This window comes from Panulirus ornatus, chromosome 38 (genome assembly GCF_036320965.1).
Source record: "Panulirus ornatus isolate Po-2019 chromosome 38, ASM3632096v1, whole genome shotgun sequence".
In the NCBI taxonomy this organism is placed as follows: domain Eukaryota; kingdom Metazoa; phylum Arthropoda; class Malacostraca; order Decapoda; family Palinuridae; genus Panulirus; species Panulirus ornatus.
In genome coordinates, this window is record NC_092261.1 from 14,794,644 (window position 1) to 14,813,800 (window position 19,157).

The 19,157-nt window shown below is 40.6% G+C and overlaps 1 protein-coding gene across 6 annotated transcripts in view; it reads right to left on the bottom strand.

Annotated features, from left to right (window-relative positions):
* Positions 1–15,381: 15,381 nt before the first annotated feature.
* LOC139760920 (nuclear receptor 2C2-associated protein) overlaps positions 15,382–19,157 on the bottom strand; it is a 31,859-nt gene continuing 28,083 nt past the window's right edge. For all 6 annotated transcript variants that reach the window (XM_071684699.1, XM_071684697.1, XM_071684696.1 and 3 more), the window contains one exon: positions 15,382–15,619. In XM_071684699.1, the coding sequence (XP_071540800.1) occupies positions 15,392–15,619 (228 nt within the window). In that variant the 3' untranslated portion in view covers positions 15,382–15,391. The remainder of the gene's footprint in view (positions 15,620–19,157) is intronic.

The following is a 19,157-nucleotide window of genomic DNA, read 5'->3' on the forward strand; positions in this document are numbered from 1 at the left end:
GGATCTCAAATGCACGTCATCGCCCTACAGGGCAGTGAACACCATGACCAGGGCGTCCTGAACCACTCGGCCAGCCCACCAAGCATAACCCGGCGCGGCGGGAGAGAGAGACAACCGGTTTTCATAGTGACATCTGCTAATTCTCGTACACACGCAAACTTCATAAAACAAAGAAGGCTTCAATATCTATCTCTCTCTCTCTCTCTCTCTCTCTCTCTCTCTCTCTCTCTCTCTCTCTCTCTCTCTCTCTCGTGGCAAAATCTCACCCCGAGTACAGTGGTAGGTGCTCGCTCGTAAGCTAAGCTGTGGTGTTCCAAAGTCTAATTCTGTCATACTCCGTCCTGAAGTAATGAAATTCTGTTCCACCCGAATCTCGTTTTAGGATGACAATCACGTCTGGAAAAAAAAAAAAGTATAAAATGCAGGCGTTTCGCAATGCCTCATCGAAACGAACCTCTTCACACAATCACTCAAAAAATACGGGGGGAAAAAACATCAGAAAATCCTAATTTCACAGACATGATATTCCTCAGCCTTCTATTTCGGCGCCAGAATGAGGCGGATATGTAAATAATCTCATCATCATGAGAAAGGATCGACCGGCGTAAACAACCAATTATTTTCGCATCAAACCCCCTAGAGAAAATTATTCTGGAAACGAAAATACTTAGAGACAAAATTAAAATAGAAGACCCGAACACGACCTTGCTTGAAGTCTGGGAGGCAATGTCATGCGACCTAACTCCTTCAAGAGGACTGGCTGGCTACGATCCCTGGGTACGATGGCCTAGTCTCTGATCACATCGCCAGACCTTACCTTACGTATTACTATACGATGCAGTTTTTGGTCTAGAACCTTACCTTACCTTACCAATATCTGTGACCAGAAAACAATAAAGAATCCGTTTCATACAGTGAAAAAACAGTGTAGTAACCGACCAACATCAAGCACACGCAATGGCAACGTAGGCGCATTCCGGGTTAACAGTCGCTGCAGACTCACAACTGACTACCGCATAAGTGCACACTAGGACACACACACACACACACACCCACACACCACACACACACAGTTTGGTCCGCGCACCTAATGAGACACAAAAGAAGTTAACAAAGAAGGCCTAGAGTAGGGCAACAAAGTACCAGAATTAAGAAAAGTGAGATACAGGGAAAGACTGAGAGCCTTAAATTTGCCCATCGTAGATAAAAGATTAAGGGGTGACCTGACCACAACCCCTCCAGTTTTTAAAAACCAGCTTTACGACATGCATGGTGAAAAGTTTCAAGGGGCTAAAATATGACAAAAAATGGCATAAAAAAGACATATGCAAGTATTCTAATGTCTAAGACTGATGGAAGAATGGAATAAACTGAATAATGAGGAACACTGTAAAAGCATACTGCATAACAGTACTAGCTAGCAGCAAATACCTAAGTCGGAAGGTTATGAATGCAAATACTAATGGCCAGGTGGCCAATAGAACGGAGCTGGAATTCTAAGACCGTTTACGAATGGCAACGTTGGCCGACACTGGCGGAAACGAAACCCAAAAAATATTAAGCTTTTACAGCCTAGCTTAGTCCGTCCACAGACTAGCAAGGAGGAACAAAGACAATAATTGGGATTAGCCTTCTTAAGGGATTCCATTAAACTCCAGGGAAAATCAGTAGATGGTGCCTTCAGGCAATACACAGCGACTAAAATTACTGTGGGTTGGAAGTGTATAATAATAATGGTTAGCATACAATCCTCCAAAGAACTACAGCGAGCTAGGAAAGGTGTATAGAGATAGATTACTGAAGGAACAATACAGGTGCTGAACAAGGCAATGAGACACTCCCTCCAATGAGATGATTAAGTACTGGTAATGGGGGTATATCATTCCATTACACAAGAAAACAGATTGGGAAAACTTACTTTCGCGTGGAGATGCTGAGTTATGGAGACAAATTCCATTTACAATTTTCTGCATCATGTCACAGAGCACACGAGAACTATGAGGAATGATTACGGCCATCTCTACCTTATCTCGTCTATACACAATGTAACGTGGAAATGGAACAAATATCATATGATGCTCCTACGGGAGAGATCATGTTGCGCTTGTATGTGGTGATGAAGGATGCAAGAGGGGAATCAGACAGGACACAGAAACTAAAAGGGAGGTGGAGTCGTTGCTTACGTGATACTGATCAAGTTCACTGAGAGAAGTGATTGGCGGTCGGACCAGTGCTATAAAGATTTGTGAATTCTGTAATGATGGGAATCAGGACACGGGTACTCCTAGGAACCAGTAAGGGAGGGAGAATCAATACGGATGGAGATACGGTTCAACGAGAAATGTAGTACAGCGAAAGAGCTCAGGAATTTACAATGGAGATACAATTAACAATGCAGCTACCAGCATGTAAACGACAAAGGAGAGCTAGGAATGAATGAGTAGTGAAAAGTACGGAGGAAGGAGCAGAAACATTCTGGGAGAAAAAGTATTACGTAAAAAGCAAAAGACAATCCAAAACTCTTCCATAAGTTCACCAGGAACAAACGCCTAGTTAAAAAGCAGTTAAGGGACTTGCGAGGAAAGAATTCTTGATGATGACGAGGAAATATGTAAAGAGTTAAATAATAAATCTAAAAGTTCTTTTTACTCAAGAGGACGATAATGCACCAGTATTACTAAGGTGGAAGACGGGAATGAAGGCTTGAGAAATACAGTAACTGATGAAAGTGGCATTATCAGGTCATAACTTTTTAAAGCATCTTGACCCATATAACGCCCTTAACCCTTATAAATTCTCCCCAAACATGCTTGAAAGAATGTGCGGAAGCACTTGTTAGACCACTGAGTTGATGGTTCAAGAAAACACACACACACACACACACACACACACACATCACACCATAAAAAAAAAAATTATACGAAAACCTTTGCGGTAAACGAGGGAGATTAAGGACTGTCAAGTGAGAGCACCAGTCTCGACCTAAGCTACTGGTGTATTCCAGGGAGTGGCTGACCGGCAGGCTGGGTTCGGTGAGGCGAATGATGGCCACTTCACGTTCCTGAGGACTGCTTTCTGCCCACCAGTCCTTTACTGACTCCTGCAGGAACACACAGGAAACTGGAAACGAAATACTGCTATAGAGAGGAAGACAGATAATTGATGAGCTGCTTCGCTCGCCTCTTGAGCACGAAGGTAGAACGCTAGGGTATGATGACCGACATCCGTTGCACTGTCAGAACGACCGTTGCCTACCTGTTTGTCAAACCAATAAACACTTCAGTTTAAAAGATGTTTGTAAATAAACCTCATTTTTCTAAAACTTCTGGAACACATAAAAAAATTCGACAATATCTTGAATGAAAATGACAATAATTTGGCCAAACTACACACAGTCAGACTTTGCCATATGATTCATTTAAGTGCCGCGAACCATACTGAAAAATGAACCTATTTCAAAAGGATCACGACAGATCATTCCGCCTAAAACTAGGATTTATATTTAATAAAAAGAAAAATCATCAACAACGGATCTTTGGAACAAACGAAAAAAAAGGCACCAGCATGTTCAGAATCATCCCCCTTGTTGCATATCGGCACCACAACCGCATAGAGTCCACTCCAGCTCGAACTGCTTGCTGAGGGAACAGCTCCGTCACAACCACTGTAACCATCGCAAACAACACAATTTTTGTAAAACTGTCTTTAGATTTTCAGCCTTTGGCTTCATTCATTATTCAATAAGCCATTATCATCTAATTAGTTGTAGTAGGAGGAGGAGGAGCGGTAGCAGTACATAAGCACATCCACAGACGCTCTCACGTGGGAAAAAAAAAAAAAAAAATGCCCACCATGGAAAAGAGATGCCTACGGAGTCATCTGATCCAGCCTTCTATTTTGACAACTGAACAGTCCTTCGACTAATGCAAAGAAAGAGCAACCTGAGGCCACACCATGAAACTCGTTAGGCATACTTTTAACAGCGTCAGAGTAGTAGGTGAATGGAATAATAAGTAAAATGGTGAAACTGTATATGGTGACACCATTTAAAGGCAGATGAAGTCGGTCTGAAACATGTCTAACGAAATTCAACCTTAGTCAATGTAAAGAGGATGGGACACAGCGAAAGACCTCAGTAAGAATATCATCTACCATGATATAAGCAATAGGAGTCTGTGCGTGAGACCTTGGAGTAGACATCGTCCCTAATCTGTCGCCAGAGTCCCATCTTTGGAGAACAGTTAGGGGGGACCAACCATCTGCCGGTAAATACTGCAGGTACAATCAAGTTCGTATTATGAACGCGGTGCAGATTTTACTTTAACTTCTTTCCACTATCTTTTTTTCTCTCCAGAATAAAAACCCTTCTATTATAAAAGGCATGCAGTATTTTCGTAAAATATAAAATTTCAGATCACAGGAACTCGTATATACACAACATAAGTGTGTCACAATGTAGAAAACTGTCTAGCTGTGGTCAGGCTATGAGCATACAGTGTGGACTTGTTCAGCATTGCTAAGCTATTGTGTCATCTGTACGTTCCAGCAGAGCTAGGTTACTGTGTCACTTTGAAGTTCCAGCAGAGCTAGGTTATTGTGTCATTTTGAAGTTCCAGCAGAGCTAGGCTACTGTGTCGTTTGTACGTTTCAGCAGAGCTGGGCTATTGTGCCATTTATAAGTTCCAGCAGAGCTAGGCTATTGTGCCATTTACAAGTTCCAGCAGAGCTAGGCTATAGTGCCACTTGTAAGTTCCAGCAGAGCTAGGCTACTGTGTCATTTGTAAGTTCCAGCAGAGATAGGCTATTGCGTAATTTGTAAGTTCCAGCAGAGATAGGCTATTGTGTCATTTGTAAGTTCCAGTAGACGTGTGCACAGTGTCATGGCCACTGTGTACAACGCTGCTGAGGGTACTATCATGTGATCACTCATGGATACTGTCCGGGGTCGTGCCAGTATGGATCAGAATCCTGCTAGGGCAGTCGGCCTACAACAAACACTGGTGTATATCCTCCCCTTTGGACTTGAAGGTAAATGGGTACCTGGCTTAAGATGAGGTGTGTGCGTGTGTGTGTATACGGTCGCAGACAGTATACATACATAAACGTTCAAAGACGGGCCAACACGAGTGAAAAACTCGTCACACAAAAATCACACAAAACTTTTTTTTTTAACGTAAAAAAGAGCATCACCGTAACACTGTCACTAGCTGTAGAAAACGGAGACAATGGCAAACAAATGCATCCCAGTTCCACCGCAGCTGTGTTCCCACAGTAACTGTTACATAACCAGGTTCACAAGGCATGAAGCAACGGGTTCAGTAAGCATAAGAGGTGTTGCCTCGTCAGGGGAGACTTTAATTAAACAGTTCAGGTAGAGTGGTTACTTCAACTGAAGTGGGGGTTATCCAGTCCTAAGTAAGGCCAGCTAGTCCTAGGAGCGAGGTTAGCTAGTCTTAAGCGTAAGGTCAAGAGAATGGTTAGCTAGTTCTAGGATCAAGATTAGCTAGTCTTTCATAAAAGGTTACCTAGTCCCTTAAGTAAGACTAGCTTTTCCTAAAAGTTAGCTAGTTCCTGGAGCTACTCCTAGGATCCTGTAAGGTTAGAGAAGCGCTGATAACCAGTCTAAGGATAAAAGCTAAATAAATCCTAGCGGAGTGGATAGCTATTCTTGATAGGCTGCCGTGTTCAAGACTGACATGTAGTGAGGAAGGTTTTACCTGTTCCCCAGAAGGAGTAACACAGTCTTCAGGGTAAGGCCTGCTAAAACCTGGGTGAGAGGTTAACTAGACCAAGGTAAGAGCAACCTAATCATCAGGAAAGGGAAATATTAGCTAATCAACGGACAGATTAGCCAGTCTCAGGATAAAGCGCTACATTGGTTCAAGAGAAGCATAAGCTAATCTTGTTAAATCGTAAATGAAAATGCCAATTCAAAGACGTTAACTAGTCCTTAAACATCTGGGACCTACGATTCTTCAACACTTTGCCATCTATCGTCAGAAACAGGATGGGATGCACAGCAAAGATGTTTAAGAGTGCAGTGGACAAGTACATGCAAAATGTACCAGATCAGCCAGGCTGTGGGGGTTATGTGGGGCTAAGGGCTGCGGCTTTCAACAGCTTGGTGAACCACCGACCTCCAGCCAGGGCTGTAGGGGCTTAGAACCTCGAAGACTTAACCAAGTATTCGTGGTCTAAGCTAGTCCTAAGGCTGGGGAGGAGGAGACTCGATCCGTTCGGTGGGTCACGAAGTTCTAGAAAGAACTGGGAGTACAAAAAGTACTCGCCTTACGCCGAGTCGCGCACTTCCGCCAGGGTCGTCAATCGTTTCCATTGTGTTCAGAAAACGGAATAAAATCTTTTGGTTCAGATTTTTCCAACAAAATATCGCGGAACCCCCTGCAGCGAAGGACAGCCTACTGCATCACCGAGCCTGAGGCTTATATCATAAAAGCTCGACAGATTTATGCTAAACCACCCTAGCCAGAATTTCTCAGAGGAAGCATAATTCGCGCTAACTCTTGTCATTCATAGATAATACATTAAACAATTCTTGCTTATTACACTCCATCAGTTCAGCACAAGCGATATAGTGCACTAGGGCTGAAATAAAAACGCTGCAAAGAAAAAATAAAATCCTCAATGAAAACTCAGAAACCGGTCGCACAGGAAAGCGCTGCAGATCGGTGCGGACAAGCTGCTGCACAACCTAACTTTGAAGGTGACCTTGACAGAGAGGTGAACATACCTAACCTCGGCAACCAGCAGTTGCAGCACAAGACGACGTGGAATAGGGAGGAAAGGACGAAGATGTACAAGAATAACTTGGTCCTAGACCGAGGTTCTTATGTATTAGTGATGAGGCCCGTCGACAGCAGCCACTTGACTCAACAGTACACCCGCGCCTCTCTTACCCAACCCCTGGCAGACGCCCCCTCGCTTACTCGTCCACATTCACTTTCTATTTGCTTTGACTCGTTCACTTAAACAACTAATTTGTTTCAAGTGTCTTATCCTATACCAAATACTTGATACGTAATACTATGCAGTTTAACATATCGTACATTAGAAAAAAACTGCTAATAACTGCAATGAAATTTATATTCTCTACAAGAAGCGTGTATTGTTCGCCGTGCAGCATCGATCCACTAACCAGAAGAAAGTGTCACTTTACATCAAGTAAAACCACTTGAAATTGCTATGACCTTGTATGACAGTAGTGTAAGACTTTCTCTAAAAATGCGGGGCATCTATTGATTAGAATAGATAAAACCACTCTCCTGTACATTACAAAAGCATCTGACGTCTTAGATCAACCCTCGATACTTTACTTCACTTAATACACACAAATAAATGAGTAGAGTTTACCGACTCATCGTCAAGGTCAAACACGGAGACTATCTACCACCAGAAAAGGTATTCAAACAACTACAATATTGGTTGGTATAACAAAGAAGGTAACATACACAGTAAGTATTAACCAAAAAATATCAATTGGCTGCAAGCACTTTCAAGAACACTGTGGACTTAAAGCGTTCATATACAGAAGGGCATTCACACTAAACGCACTAGCGGGGCCCCGCTGCATTTTTTCCCCATGACGAACACGGGCCATGCCACGCTCTCAGCGTAACGAAAAAAATATATGTGTCGCTAGCTCAGCAACTGGGATCTTATATCTATTTTTTCGAGTGCCTAGCTTCTCATATCATGATGCATAAGACAAAGCAATATAAGAATAATATCAACAAAAATAGCAACGATTTGTCGGTCGCATAATTTTGTTCTACACAAGCAAACCATCCGCTGGCCCCACAACCAACCTTGCCTCGTCCGATCATTAGATCGGTAGCTGGAATTTTTCTTCCTTAACCCAATAAACGGAAATATACTGCAGCCAACTGATCCAGCAATTTACATAATGAACACCTTCACTAAACCTAATCCATCTAGCAAGACTTCAAAATTAGTAAGTTTAATAACACAGTACAGGAAAAACATGACCCTTAAGCCACACTGTAGGCTTCAAACAGGCGATTTACCTACGACTTTGTTTACCAATCACCTCCCAAATTGGTTTTACCTACCTAACGTAGTTTCAAGAAGACCAGTCTAATATTAGACACACCAGCCTGATGACCCATTCTTCCCACAAAATTCTGATACAAAAAAAAAAATAGTTATTAGATCCAACGGTAACACGACACTCGTATTACATGCTAAAACTACACTCTTCCTTCATCACGTGATCCTGACAACCTAATCTTTCACGTAAAACTTTTAATAAGGCTGCTTTGCTCAACAGTGAAGATGTCAAGTGGCGTTTCAGAAATAACTCATCCTGTAAAATAAAATTAAGCATTTGAAATCCACCCGCGCGAGACATGGCGGAATCTAAGTCCCTCCCCATGTCCCAACACCTGTAACTACGTCCATTACAATGAAGTTGCCACTCCTCGAGCCCACAAAAATGCATTACAAGTGTTGTATTTGATATGTGTAAAATACTTAACACCGTCTACCTTATTCATTAATTCTATAAAATTAAACATTGATATGATCCATTTTATTAGTTATACTTTTTTATGACTACTAGGGGCAATCACAATGAACCATATATTTTCTTAAAGTTTCATTATAATACGATCGGTTTTAAGTTGAATTACTGAAATAGTAGTTAACTAATCGTCAACTGGACAGCTCGTTTGTCTCCACAAACTAGTACGTGACTACTATTGGGGGTGCTATTCAACTTTGGCAGAACTCTATATTCACATAGACATCACAATAGAGCCGTGCTGATTTTCTGGTATTACTAAAATAGGGCTGATTAATCTTCATGGTAGTTATCATAGTTTCATTTAAGGTCAAGACTATAGTACTTTCACTATAATGCAGGTATCATTCAAAGTAAAAATACGACTCTCCTTCGGAGTTACACGAGGTGATATATACTAAAGTATACTTCGTAACCTAAAAATTAAGTAAAAGCAAAGAGAAATACGTGTGAATTCTTTTCAGTCTTAATCTACCGAAACATTTGTCTTTTACGAAGTAATTTACAATAAATCTGTATAGTCCCTTAAAGAAATGGCACGGATGACTGTCATCCAACGTACGTGTCAAATCTAGCCAGCCAGTCTCAACCTACGTAGACTTACTCACGTACTCCACAAACTTTTAAGCCTAAAAGATCAGCTGGAAGTCTTCTGGCTCTCTTTTAAGGCTAAGAAAGTACACTTTGTTTCCCTATTAAAACATGCTAAGTAAGGATCTCTCTCAGTTTTAGCCATGTACAAGTTATACCCCGGAATGATCACAACGTTCAGACTCTGAAGACTGAACAGTGAATGACAATTGTGCTCGGTAAGAAAGTCACTACATGATGATTCCGCTACAACAGACTACAACCACGTTCAGTAACAATCTATGAGAATATCTGACAACAGGAATGCCTTCAACCATTATAAAATCCCTTTTCTGGGCCGCTGTACAGCAACTAACACGCCTCTGCAACCTTCAACACTGAGTGGAGTACGTTCAGCTGCCAGAGGCGTGCAATGACAATTTGCAATATTTTGCAAAGATAGTACCTACGAACTGGTTTACCCCTACCCGAGGGTAAATTGTTCAGTTACTTACCTTAAATGCTGCGAAAACCAGTAAATCCTGTGAAGGAAGTCCAGTAAATTGCTTAATAGCTGCCCGGGAGAACATCTCGAACACGATTGTAAACACTATAATAGAAGACTAACTCCTTCCGCAAAACCATTCATTTGTTGCCAACCGTTTTCTGTGAGACATCCGTTCGCAACAGAGAATTCACTTTGATTATGGTAAACTATAATTGATATATATTAGCTTAAACTTCCAAATAACTCAAACTTATCTATTAATATTCTATCTAATCACGTCTAAGTATGTAAACTTTAACGATAACTTGACACCCATTGTGTCAAATGTTTAATATGAAGTTGCACACGAATGTAAAATTCAAGTATTCATGATAATTGGCAAGTTGGCTGTTACCAAGAAGCAAGTTTGGAAAGGTCCGTCAGGCAGTTTCGTTGTGAATCTTAAAACTTTACCAAAATGATCATCCGATTTCTGTAATTATAAATATATGTCAGCCGAAACAGTGGCCCATCTACAAGAATGATTCAATTTTTGCAGATCTGTTCATGAACTCTGCAAAGCACGATAACTTTTGTTGGGTTGAATATCTAAATATCTAATAGAATATGCTGCTGAGTTCAGGGTTTAGAATGGGAGTAAAGAATGATAGATATAGAGACGTATTGTACAAAGGCGATTATCAATACCAGGAATAGAAAATCAATCCACACACAAGGCAGCTGCTACGAGTCGCGAGCGAATCCTACAGGCTCGGGTTCCTTGAGGGCCGAGTTCACGCGAAATCTTTGTGATTTTGTCCAATGATACATTCATTCATTCGGCGGGAGGATTTATAGCGTTTCATTCAATCAAACTTGGCCTAACCTAACCCAAATGAGTACTGTAAGATTTCCTATGTACTCTGCTTTCACAGTCTACAAGCCTTCAAAACTGGAACTGCTACCTGTCTAACAGACACTTCGATAATGTTAATATATATGAGCTGTGAGAATCTGCAGTTGTTCTTCTCATGTTCTACTATCTAACAAATGTAACAGGGGTGCGTGTCTCAGCGCCGCTGCAAGACCCACATCCAGTGCATCTCTTGTCTCTCAATGCCAACGTGATAATGCCTAACATCTGAAAAAGGTATACCAGATCTAGAAAAGTGTTGTAAAGGCATATCACTTGCTGCGCATCGCAGACACATCGTCTTAGGACCAAGTGACCAGCGTCTAAACTCTCGCTCCAGATGAAATGAATTACCTGGGTGTGTTGCAATTATTCCTAGGGTGCTGTAGTGACGGATGGCTCATAACGAGGGTTGTGGAGAGATGCCACAATTCTTTTCTCAAGCTCTAAATGAGTAAATGAGTGACAGAAATACCTAAGATACGCCGGGTTGTTATGAAAGATCCTACTCTAAAATATTGTTTGTAAAAATATTTAAAAAAAAAATTGAGCATGTAACATTTATGAAATCGAGTTATTATGTGAAGCGTCTGAGGTAAACCATGGAAAGTTTTGTGGGGCCTGGACGAGGAAAGGGAGCTGTGGTTTCGGTGCATTATACATGACAGATGAAGACTGAGTGTGAACGAATGTGGCCTTTGTTGACTTTTCTTAGCGATACCTCGCGCGCATGCAGGGGGAGGGGGTTATCATTTCATGTGTGGAGGGGTGGCGACGAGAATGAATAAAGGCAGGAAGTATGAATTATGTACATGTGTATATATGTATGTCTGTGTATGTATACATATGATATGTTGAAATGTAAAGGTATGTATATGTGCGTGTGTCGACGTGTATGTATGTATGTGTATGTGGATGGGTTGGGCCATTCTTTCGTGCTTCCTTGCGCTATCTCGCTAACGCGGGAGACAGCGACAAAGTATAATAAATGAATAAATAAACTATTATATCAACAGCCTTACTTGCACAATAATTGTATGAAATATTGCATGATCACGTAAATTCCACTTGCAAATACATAAAATCAGTACATGTAACCTTATAAAATGTAGTAAGATGCTAGAGATTCCCTTCAATTAATGCTTGGCAATATGCTATTACTAGTCATAATCTTTACTGAACTAAGCATAGTCACTCACGCTTCTGTCATGTTCAAGGTTTAAATACAGGTACTCATACTGTATAATGGAAGACCTTATGATGAACTCATAGGGAACAAGCAATAATCATACGTGCATTATAGAGCAAACCATATAAACTAGCAATCACTCTGACCTATAAAACAGGCAAGCCAGGTCTTTGGTAATGTGGTACACTCAGATTGTAAAATAGTACAAGAAAGCGATGGTAACAAGATGCTCCAATAACAGGTTGACCATGGTCTTATCTCCCATGTGACTGATTTTATCAGCCAGATGAAGGTTTACGATTTCACCAGTGTAAGGAACTGAAGTTATTCAGATCTGGGGTGAAGAATATTCTGAAGTCTAAAACCTGTTGACACATCTTCCTAAAAGCCAGGTGTTCAGTGAATTCTCACGACCAGGGCAATTACTTTATTGACTTTTGAATAAACCAAGGTGACATTTGTGGATTTCAGACTCAAAATTATCAAAACTAATCAAGTTCAGTAACACAGAAGCATTCCATCATTTTTGTATCGCTAATAAGAAGATTATGCACAATGGGAACAATGAAGTAGTGACTATTTTCAATAGTATACATATATACATACCCTAGTCTTTTAAATTCTTATGGAAAACGTAGTTCAGATTAAATCATTGACTGAATTCAGTATGGCTCATCATTCATGACATAAATACACAGTGTTCTTGCTTCTCCTCACCTCGATCTGTAGTTTTTGTCGAAAGGTATACATTTGCAGAGTCTGAGGTTGAGCCATGCATCAATGAATAATATCACAACTTCGTCGGATGACAAAAACGAGGCTATGAACATTTACAGTACAGCACAGAAAACCTATGACTCAGCTTTCACAGAGAAAAGCAGTTTACGTAGGAGGAAATCAATGACTATGGTGCTGTACATCCTTTAGGATAACACTCCATCTGGCATGCACTCAGATTCAGTTCTAAGACTGGCAGATGCTACTGAGGTTCATCCTATATATAATCTTGCTTCCAAGAACAATCGAAAAGAGCATGAGACTACACAAGGGGAAGATGCCAAGTTACCACATTAGTGCCTCTTCCCTTGTAGGTGGCCGTGAAACCAATGGTATGATCAAGTGTCAAAACATAAGCAGAGATACCAACTTTTGAGTATAAATATCAGCAATATTTCTGAAAATGTGCTTGATGTCTGTTCATTGTGAACATATCCCACCAGTGGGACCAGGGAACATGCTCATCTGTATCATCTTTGAGATTTGACACCCTAAAAAGCCATTTCCTGAATGTCTTAGTGTTTTGTGACATCAAATTCAATTGCCAGTATAAATTACAGACATGTCTAGCAATATCTATGCATAAATTTAGCAATGTTCAGGTTACTTAATATCCTTTGCAATGGTGAACATTGAGTGAAGGGTACAAAAACATGAGAAACGCAATGCTTTATTTGGTGGGGGCAGGTAGCATGGTCGGCAGAGCTTTACTGGGGTAAGTGCAGAGGTAGCAAGCTGGTGCACATGGTAGAGGATTATATGTGAGGTCAAGTAGTGTGTGATGTGGGCAGGATTCCTGTGGTGCTGGCACAGGAACAGGAGATAAGGCATGAGTTATGTGGCAGGCGTGTGGCTGATGGGTCTTTGTGGAGCTTCTGCAAGGGGGGAATGGTGGCACATGCCATCGTCCTTTGTGTTGTAAGGCGCCATGGGATCCTAAGTACATAATTCAAACTGTTTCTCAAGACGTGCTGTGGTGATGTCTAACATCAGTCCTAACGAAAGGGGTCGTGGGAGATAAGAAACCACAGAATCCTGCCAGAAAAGGTAAAAAATAGTCAGGAGTTGCTGTGGACTAATACTGAAGGTACAAAGCCTCCAAGGCCTCTTTGGGTCAGAATGCGAAGGCAGAAGACTTGAAGGCATTGTTTGAATTCTTGTGTGTACCAGGGTCTGCTTGACTGACTTTGGTAACAACTGCTGCAGTATTCATTTGCAGTCTGGGTGGTCAGAGCTGAACAAAGACAGTCCCTAACAGATGCAGGTGGCTCTTATGGCATCATGCATGAGGGCAGCCCTACTTTGGGTGTAAGTGCTAAGTCCATTGATGCTCCCTCTATGGGCATGGCATTGTGAGGGTGATTTCATCATTCAAGCAGCTAGAATTGTTGTGTCATGTCAATTGACATTCCTGCACATAAGTCTCTTTCCACATCTTTTTGAGATGAAAAGAGGAGTGATATGGGGATGATGCAAGGCATCCATGGGGTAAAGTGACCTGGATCAATGTGATATACAGGTGTTGACTTGCTGTCAACAGGCCGAACCAAGGAATATGAAGTGACTCGGAGAATCCCCAAAAAGGTATATGATGTCTGGTTGTGGATAGGAGGCTGTGCTTTTGGTGCATTACACATGACAGACAGAGAATGGACGTTGGCAAAGAGACCGTTTCTTCGTCTGTTCCTAGCACTACAATGCTCCTAGAGCACTCAGGAAGCTGGCCATATCCACCAATTGGGACCACAGGTTATAGAATTATTGTGATGTGTGTCTAAGTGCAGAAAGTGTGGGGCAATTTAGTAGAAAGTGCTTGGTGTCATCTTTATAGTAGTTCCATCATAGGAATGAATGGTCTTGGGATACAGTGAAATAGTGTTTTTCGTACTGTAGCCAGGAAAGTGTGACTTGTATTTGTCTAGTGAGTGTGGTTTCTGATGGGTGTAAGTCTGGTGGGTTGGAGCTTAAGAGTGAGTTGGCTCTCAGTTGTTTGGGGCTTGTTGGTGTTATGTGTATTTTCAATAATATACATGTTGGGGCTGGGGGTATATGTGAATAGAGGTTACTAAAGTGTGAGGCAGGGGTATGATTTTTATTTCTACATGGGATGGTAGTAAATAGTTAGAGGGTTTGGATGCAAAAGGTCTAGTGGTGAGTGGTGTTGCAGAGAACTCAAGTTTCCAAATTACAGTACTGTAGCACTTCTTAAATATGCACTTTGACCAGCAAATAAATTCATCAAGCAAGATTAACATATCCCTTCTCATCTCCATCACAGATCCAAATGAGCAACAGTCCTTACTCTGACATCTTTATATGAAGTATATTAATTCTTTTTTGTACCTGAATACTTCTCTCACCTCAGTGGGTTAGAGTCTGAGTAAACAAACTGTAGCTTCATTCACAGAACACCTTTTCTCTAACTATCAAGTTTAGTGTCCTAAAGCTGAAACCTAACATGCATAGCCAATGCCTGTAGAATACTCTATGGTTTACCTTGATTGCTTCTTAAATTATATATTAATTTACATCCAACCCACCTTAAACCTCTGTGTGTCTGAATTGTCTTGCTTAAGGCCTCTGGTGGTAAAAACCACCTTTTATTGCTTTTTGCCTAATGTTCAGAGAAATGTTCAACAGTTATGTATAACTCAAGCTCTTGTACTCTTAAAACAAATTAATGTTACTTTTAACTTGTAATGTATACTACACATCAAATTCAAGAAATGTGTTAACATCAATTTGCATTCCGTGTTCCTTACTCTAAACTCATGCTCCAATCTTATATGCTTCTCAATTTCTGATCTATGACTCAGAAGCTTATGTGCACTGGTCTTGAGATCATAAAATGTCTAAGAAAGTCTTTTGCTTACAAGAAATAAAACAGCTTCTTCAAGGTCAAACTTTATAACCCAAAACATCCAACTTATACATTATTATTCTGCCATGGAAATCTGTGGAGGACCTAAAGGTGATTCGAAGTCTAGAGAGGATGTGAGACTCCTGAAGGTGGAGGACCTGTTCTGTACCCACATCCTCAAGGTGCCATGGTGCAATCTCCTTCCAGTTGCTGCTACCCTCCTGTCCTGCTTCCACCACCGTGTCTGGCGACCCACAGAATCCACCCTGTGTGCATTATCTCAGTTAGTAGAATGAAATTCATTGAAATGAAACTTCAGGGAACTAGGATCAATATGCACCCTCTTTATCAATTTGCTATGCACAGAGTGTTTGATAATGGCAGTGGGCTGTTGTACTAATCTAATATTTTTAGAATATATTCCTCAATAAGCTTTTGAAAGAGTGGATTACCAGTATCTTTTATGGCCAACAGTTATAAACACTGTGATGTGGCTTTGTCTTTCTGTTTCACTCAGCAAGTTTTATGATATACCTAATCCACTTTTGCAATTCATTTATAAGTTTAAAACTAGCAGCTTCAGTGTGGAAATTTTCTTATTTAGTGAAAAATTTGTCAATAACAAAATTAAGAGACCCAGAGCAGAGAAATATGGACAGTTCCATTTTGTAGTACCACATTATAATCAATACAAGTAAAACAGAGTGGTGGTTAGAGATGCATGAGTCAGGGTGAAACACTGGAATTAGGGAGAAGAGAAAGGATGACAGCTGCATTAGCTCAACTTTTCACCAACTGGACCGACTACATAACATTTCATTGGTCTGCTATACGAGTGATTTAAAGTGATGCTGAACTCTCTGGTATAATCATGAATGTGACACAAACTGCTTTCATAAAACAACCAATCTACCTTAGCTGGTTGAAGTTATCAATATTAACTTTGCATAATCAAATGTCAGTGAAAACAAAAGCACAAAGCACAGTACATAAAATCATTGATTACATAATGTATAGGGTATAAAGGAAGAAAAACCATTGGCAGAGACCTAAGATCATTTGCTCAGAGTTAGTCAAAACAAGTTTTCCCCAAAATGAATTTGGTGTAGCCATGAGAATTCATTGAACGAAACATGAAAACAAAAAAGTAGACCTGGGTAGCTGGGTGTGCCTTGAATAAAACATGAAAACAAAAAAGTTGTTGTTGACACACCCAGCTACCCAGGTCAACCCCCACCACCTGAGCCCCCTTAATCAATCTCCCTTGCAACAGTTACAATCAGACAAAGCAGACAGTGCATGGTCTATAAAGACTGGAGTTGGATGGTGGGAATCAAGTGATGTTGGGATATAAATAACTTTGTTAAGTACTGGCACCTGATGAGGTAGATTGTCTCCATGAAACATGTTGTGCCACATGTTAAATTAAATTGTATGGACTCCTACTGAAGAGCGTTTTCACGAGGTAATGCTAGGAAAAGATAACAAAAGCCACATTTGTTCACACTCAGTCTCTAGCTGTCATGTATAATGCACCGAAACCACAGCTCCCTTTCCACATCCAGGCCCCACAAAACTTTCTATGGTTTACCCCAGGCACTTCACATGCCCTGGTTCAATCCACTGACAGCACGTCCACCCCGGTATACCACATCGTTCCAATTCACTCTATTCCTTGCAAGCCTTTCACCCTCCTCCAAGTTCAGGCCCCGATTACTCAAAATCTTTTTCACTCCATCCTTACACCTCCAATTTGGTCTCCCTCTTCTCCTCGTTCCCTCCACCTCTGACACACATATCATCTTTGTCAATCTTTCCTCACTCATTCTCTCCATGAGACCAAACCATTTCAAAACACCCTCTTCTGCTCTCTCAACCACACTCTTTTTATTACCACACATCTCTCTTACCCTTTCATTACTTACTCGATCAAACCACCCCACACCACACATTGTCCTCAAACATCTCATTTCCAACACATCCACCCTCCTCTGCACAACTCTATCTATAGCCCACGCCTCGCAACCATATAACATTATTGGAACCACTATTCCTTCAAACATACCCATTTTTGCTTTCCGAGATAATGTTCTCACCTCTACACATTTTTCAATGCTCTCAGAACTTTCGCCTCCCCTCCCCCATCCTGTGACTCAAGTCCACTTCCATGGTTTCATCCGCTGCCAAATCCACTCCCAGATATCTAAAACACTTCACTTCCTCCAGTTTTTCTCCATTTTGCACTCAGTCTCTCCTGGTACTTCCTCACACAAGTCTCCTTCCCAAGCTCACTTACTCTCACCACTCTCTTCACCCCAACATTTTCTCTTCTTTTCTGAAGTCCTCTACAAATCTTCACCTTTGCCTCTACAAGATAATGATCAGACATTCCTCCAGTTGCACCTCTCAGCACATTAACATCCAAAAGTCTCTCTTTCAGGTGCCTATCAATTAAAATGGTACTTCACCTTCTGCCAGTGAAATTATAAACATTGCAAATGGCTTGTTGAATGTATTTACACTCTTCTTCAGTGCATATACAAGAAATTTCATCAGGATCATGAGCCTTATATGGATCATGACCCTTTAATATTCTAAGAATTTTCTTGTTATTTCTGTACTTTCCAAGACCTTCCAATTCCATATCAGTGGTACTGGGGCAAAAGTGAATTCCATTGTAGATGCATTTTTGAACTTTTCATTTGGTTTTTTGCATACCTTTATATCATTCTCTAGAATGCTTCCTTCTGAATCTCACATTGATTAACTGCATTTTATGAGATAATCTAGTCCATATAAATCTATGTATTAGTTTCAAATTATCTCCTGCCTCGTCCACTACATCTTTTTCAAAATTTCTTTGTTCTTCCTTTCATAACCTAATGTACCCATTTCTTGATCTCTTATACTTTTCAGAAACCCATGTTAGAAATCTTTTATTGTAAATTTCAGAACCTTCCACAAAAATTATCAGAATTGTGTCTACTGAATTCTATTTCCAAATTTCTATGAGTGGAAACGTGTGAGTGGTGGTGTGTGTGTGTGTGTTATTATCTATTTCTAATCACAGTTTACACTGTAGGAACGATTTTTTATTCATGGGGACTCATCTTTTAAAATACCTTTACTATCATTTTACTTTATAAATATTTAAACACTTTTTGCATATACTGTGTCTTCACTTAATTCAGTCATCACCTCTTTCTTCTGAGAATTACTACATATCTTTCCCTACTTGTTTCTTCCTGAGATTCTTAGTAGGTTTCACTTTTCAAAAACAGAAAGCTGATCGAAATGCACCTGATTTATCAAATTTGCAACCTTAAAGCCCACAATTGTGTTTCTGCTCTTCCTTCTCTCCTCAAAATAAGTTGAATGATTGTTATTCTTTCCAAATCAGCTAACTTCCTTATTTCAAGTACAATTTTGTTGTCCTCTGTTGGCCCTTCTCTTGTAGATCTATATGACTCCACCTTTGGGAGTATTAAATTGGTCTGATATATTTTATTCATAATTACTCAAAGACCAATTTCTATGAAAGTGCCCTGATGTTACCTAGGACTTTTCTAAAGGCTCCTGCAGCCTAAGGTTGCACTACTTCCAGTAGCAGCAAAATGTAGACTCCTTTTCACTTGTGATGTAACCACAACCAAGCAAAGTCCAGTGACATCTGGGTCTAATCCATGCTACAAATATTACTCTGAACATCTTATCCTCGTACTTGAAGGCATTTCTGATATCTAATGTGTCTGTACATGCCACAGTCACTTTTTTTTCTTATCAACAAACAGGCTTTGATGTACT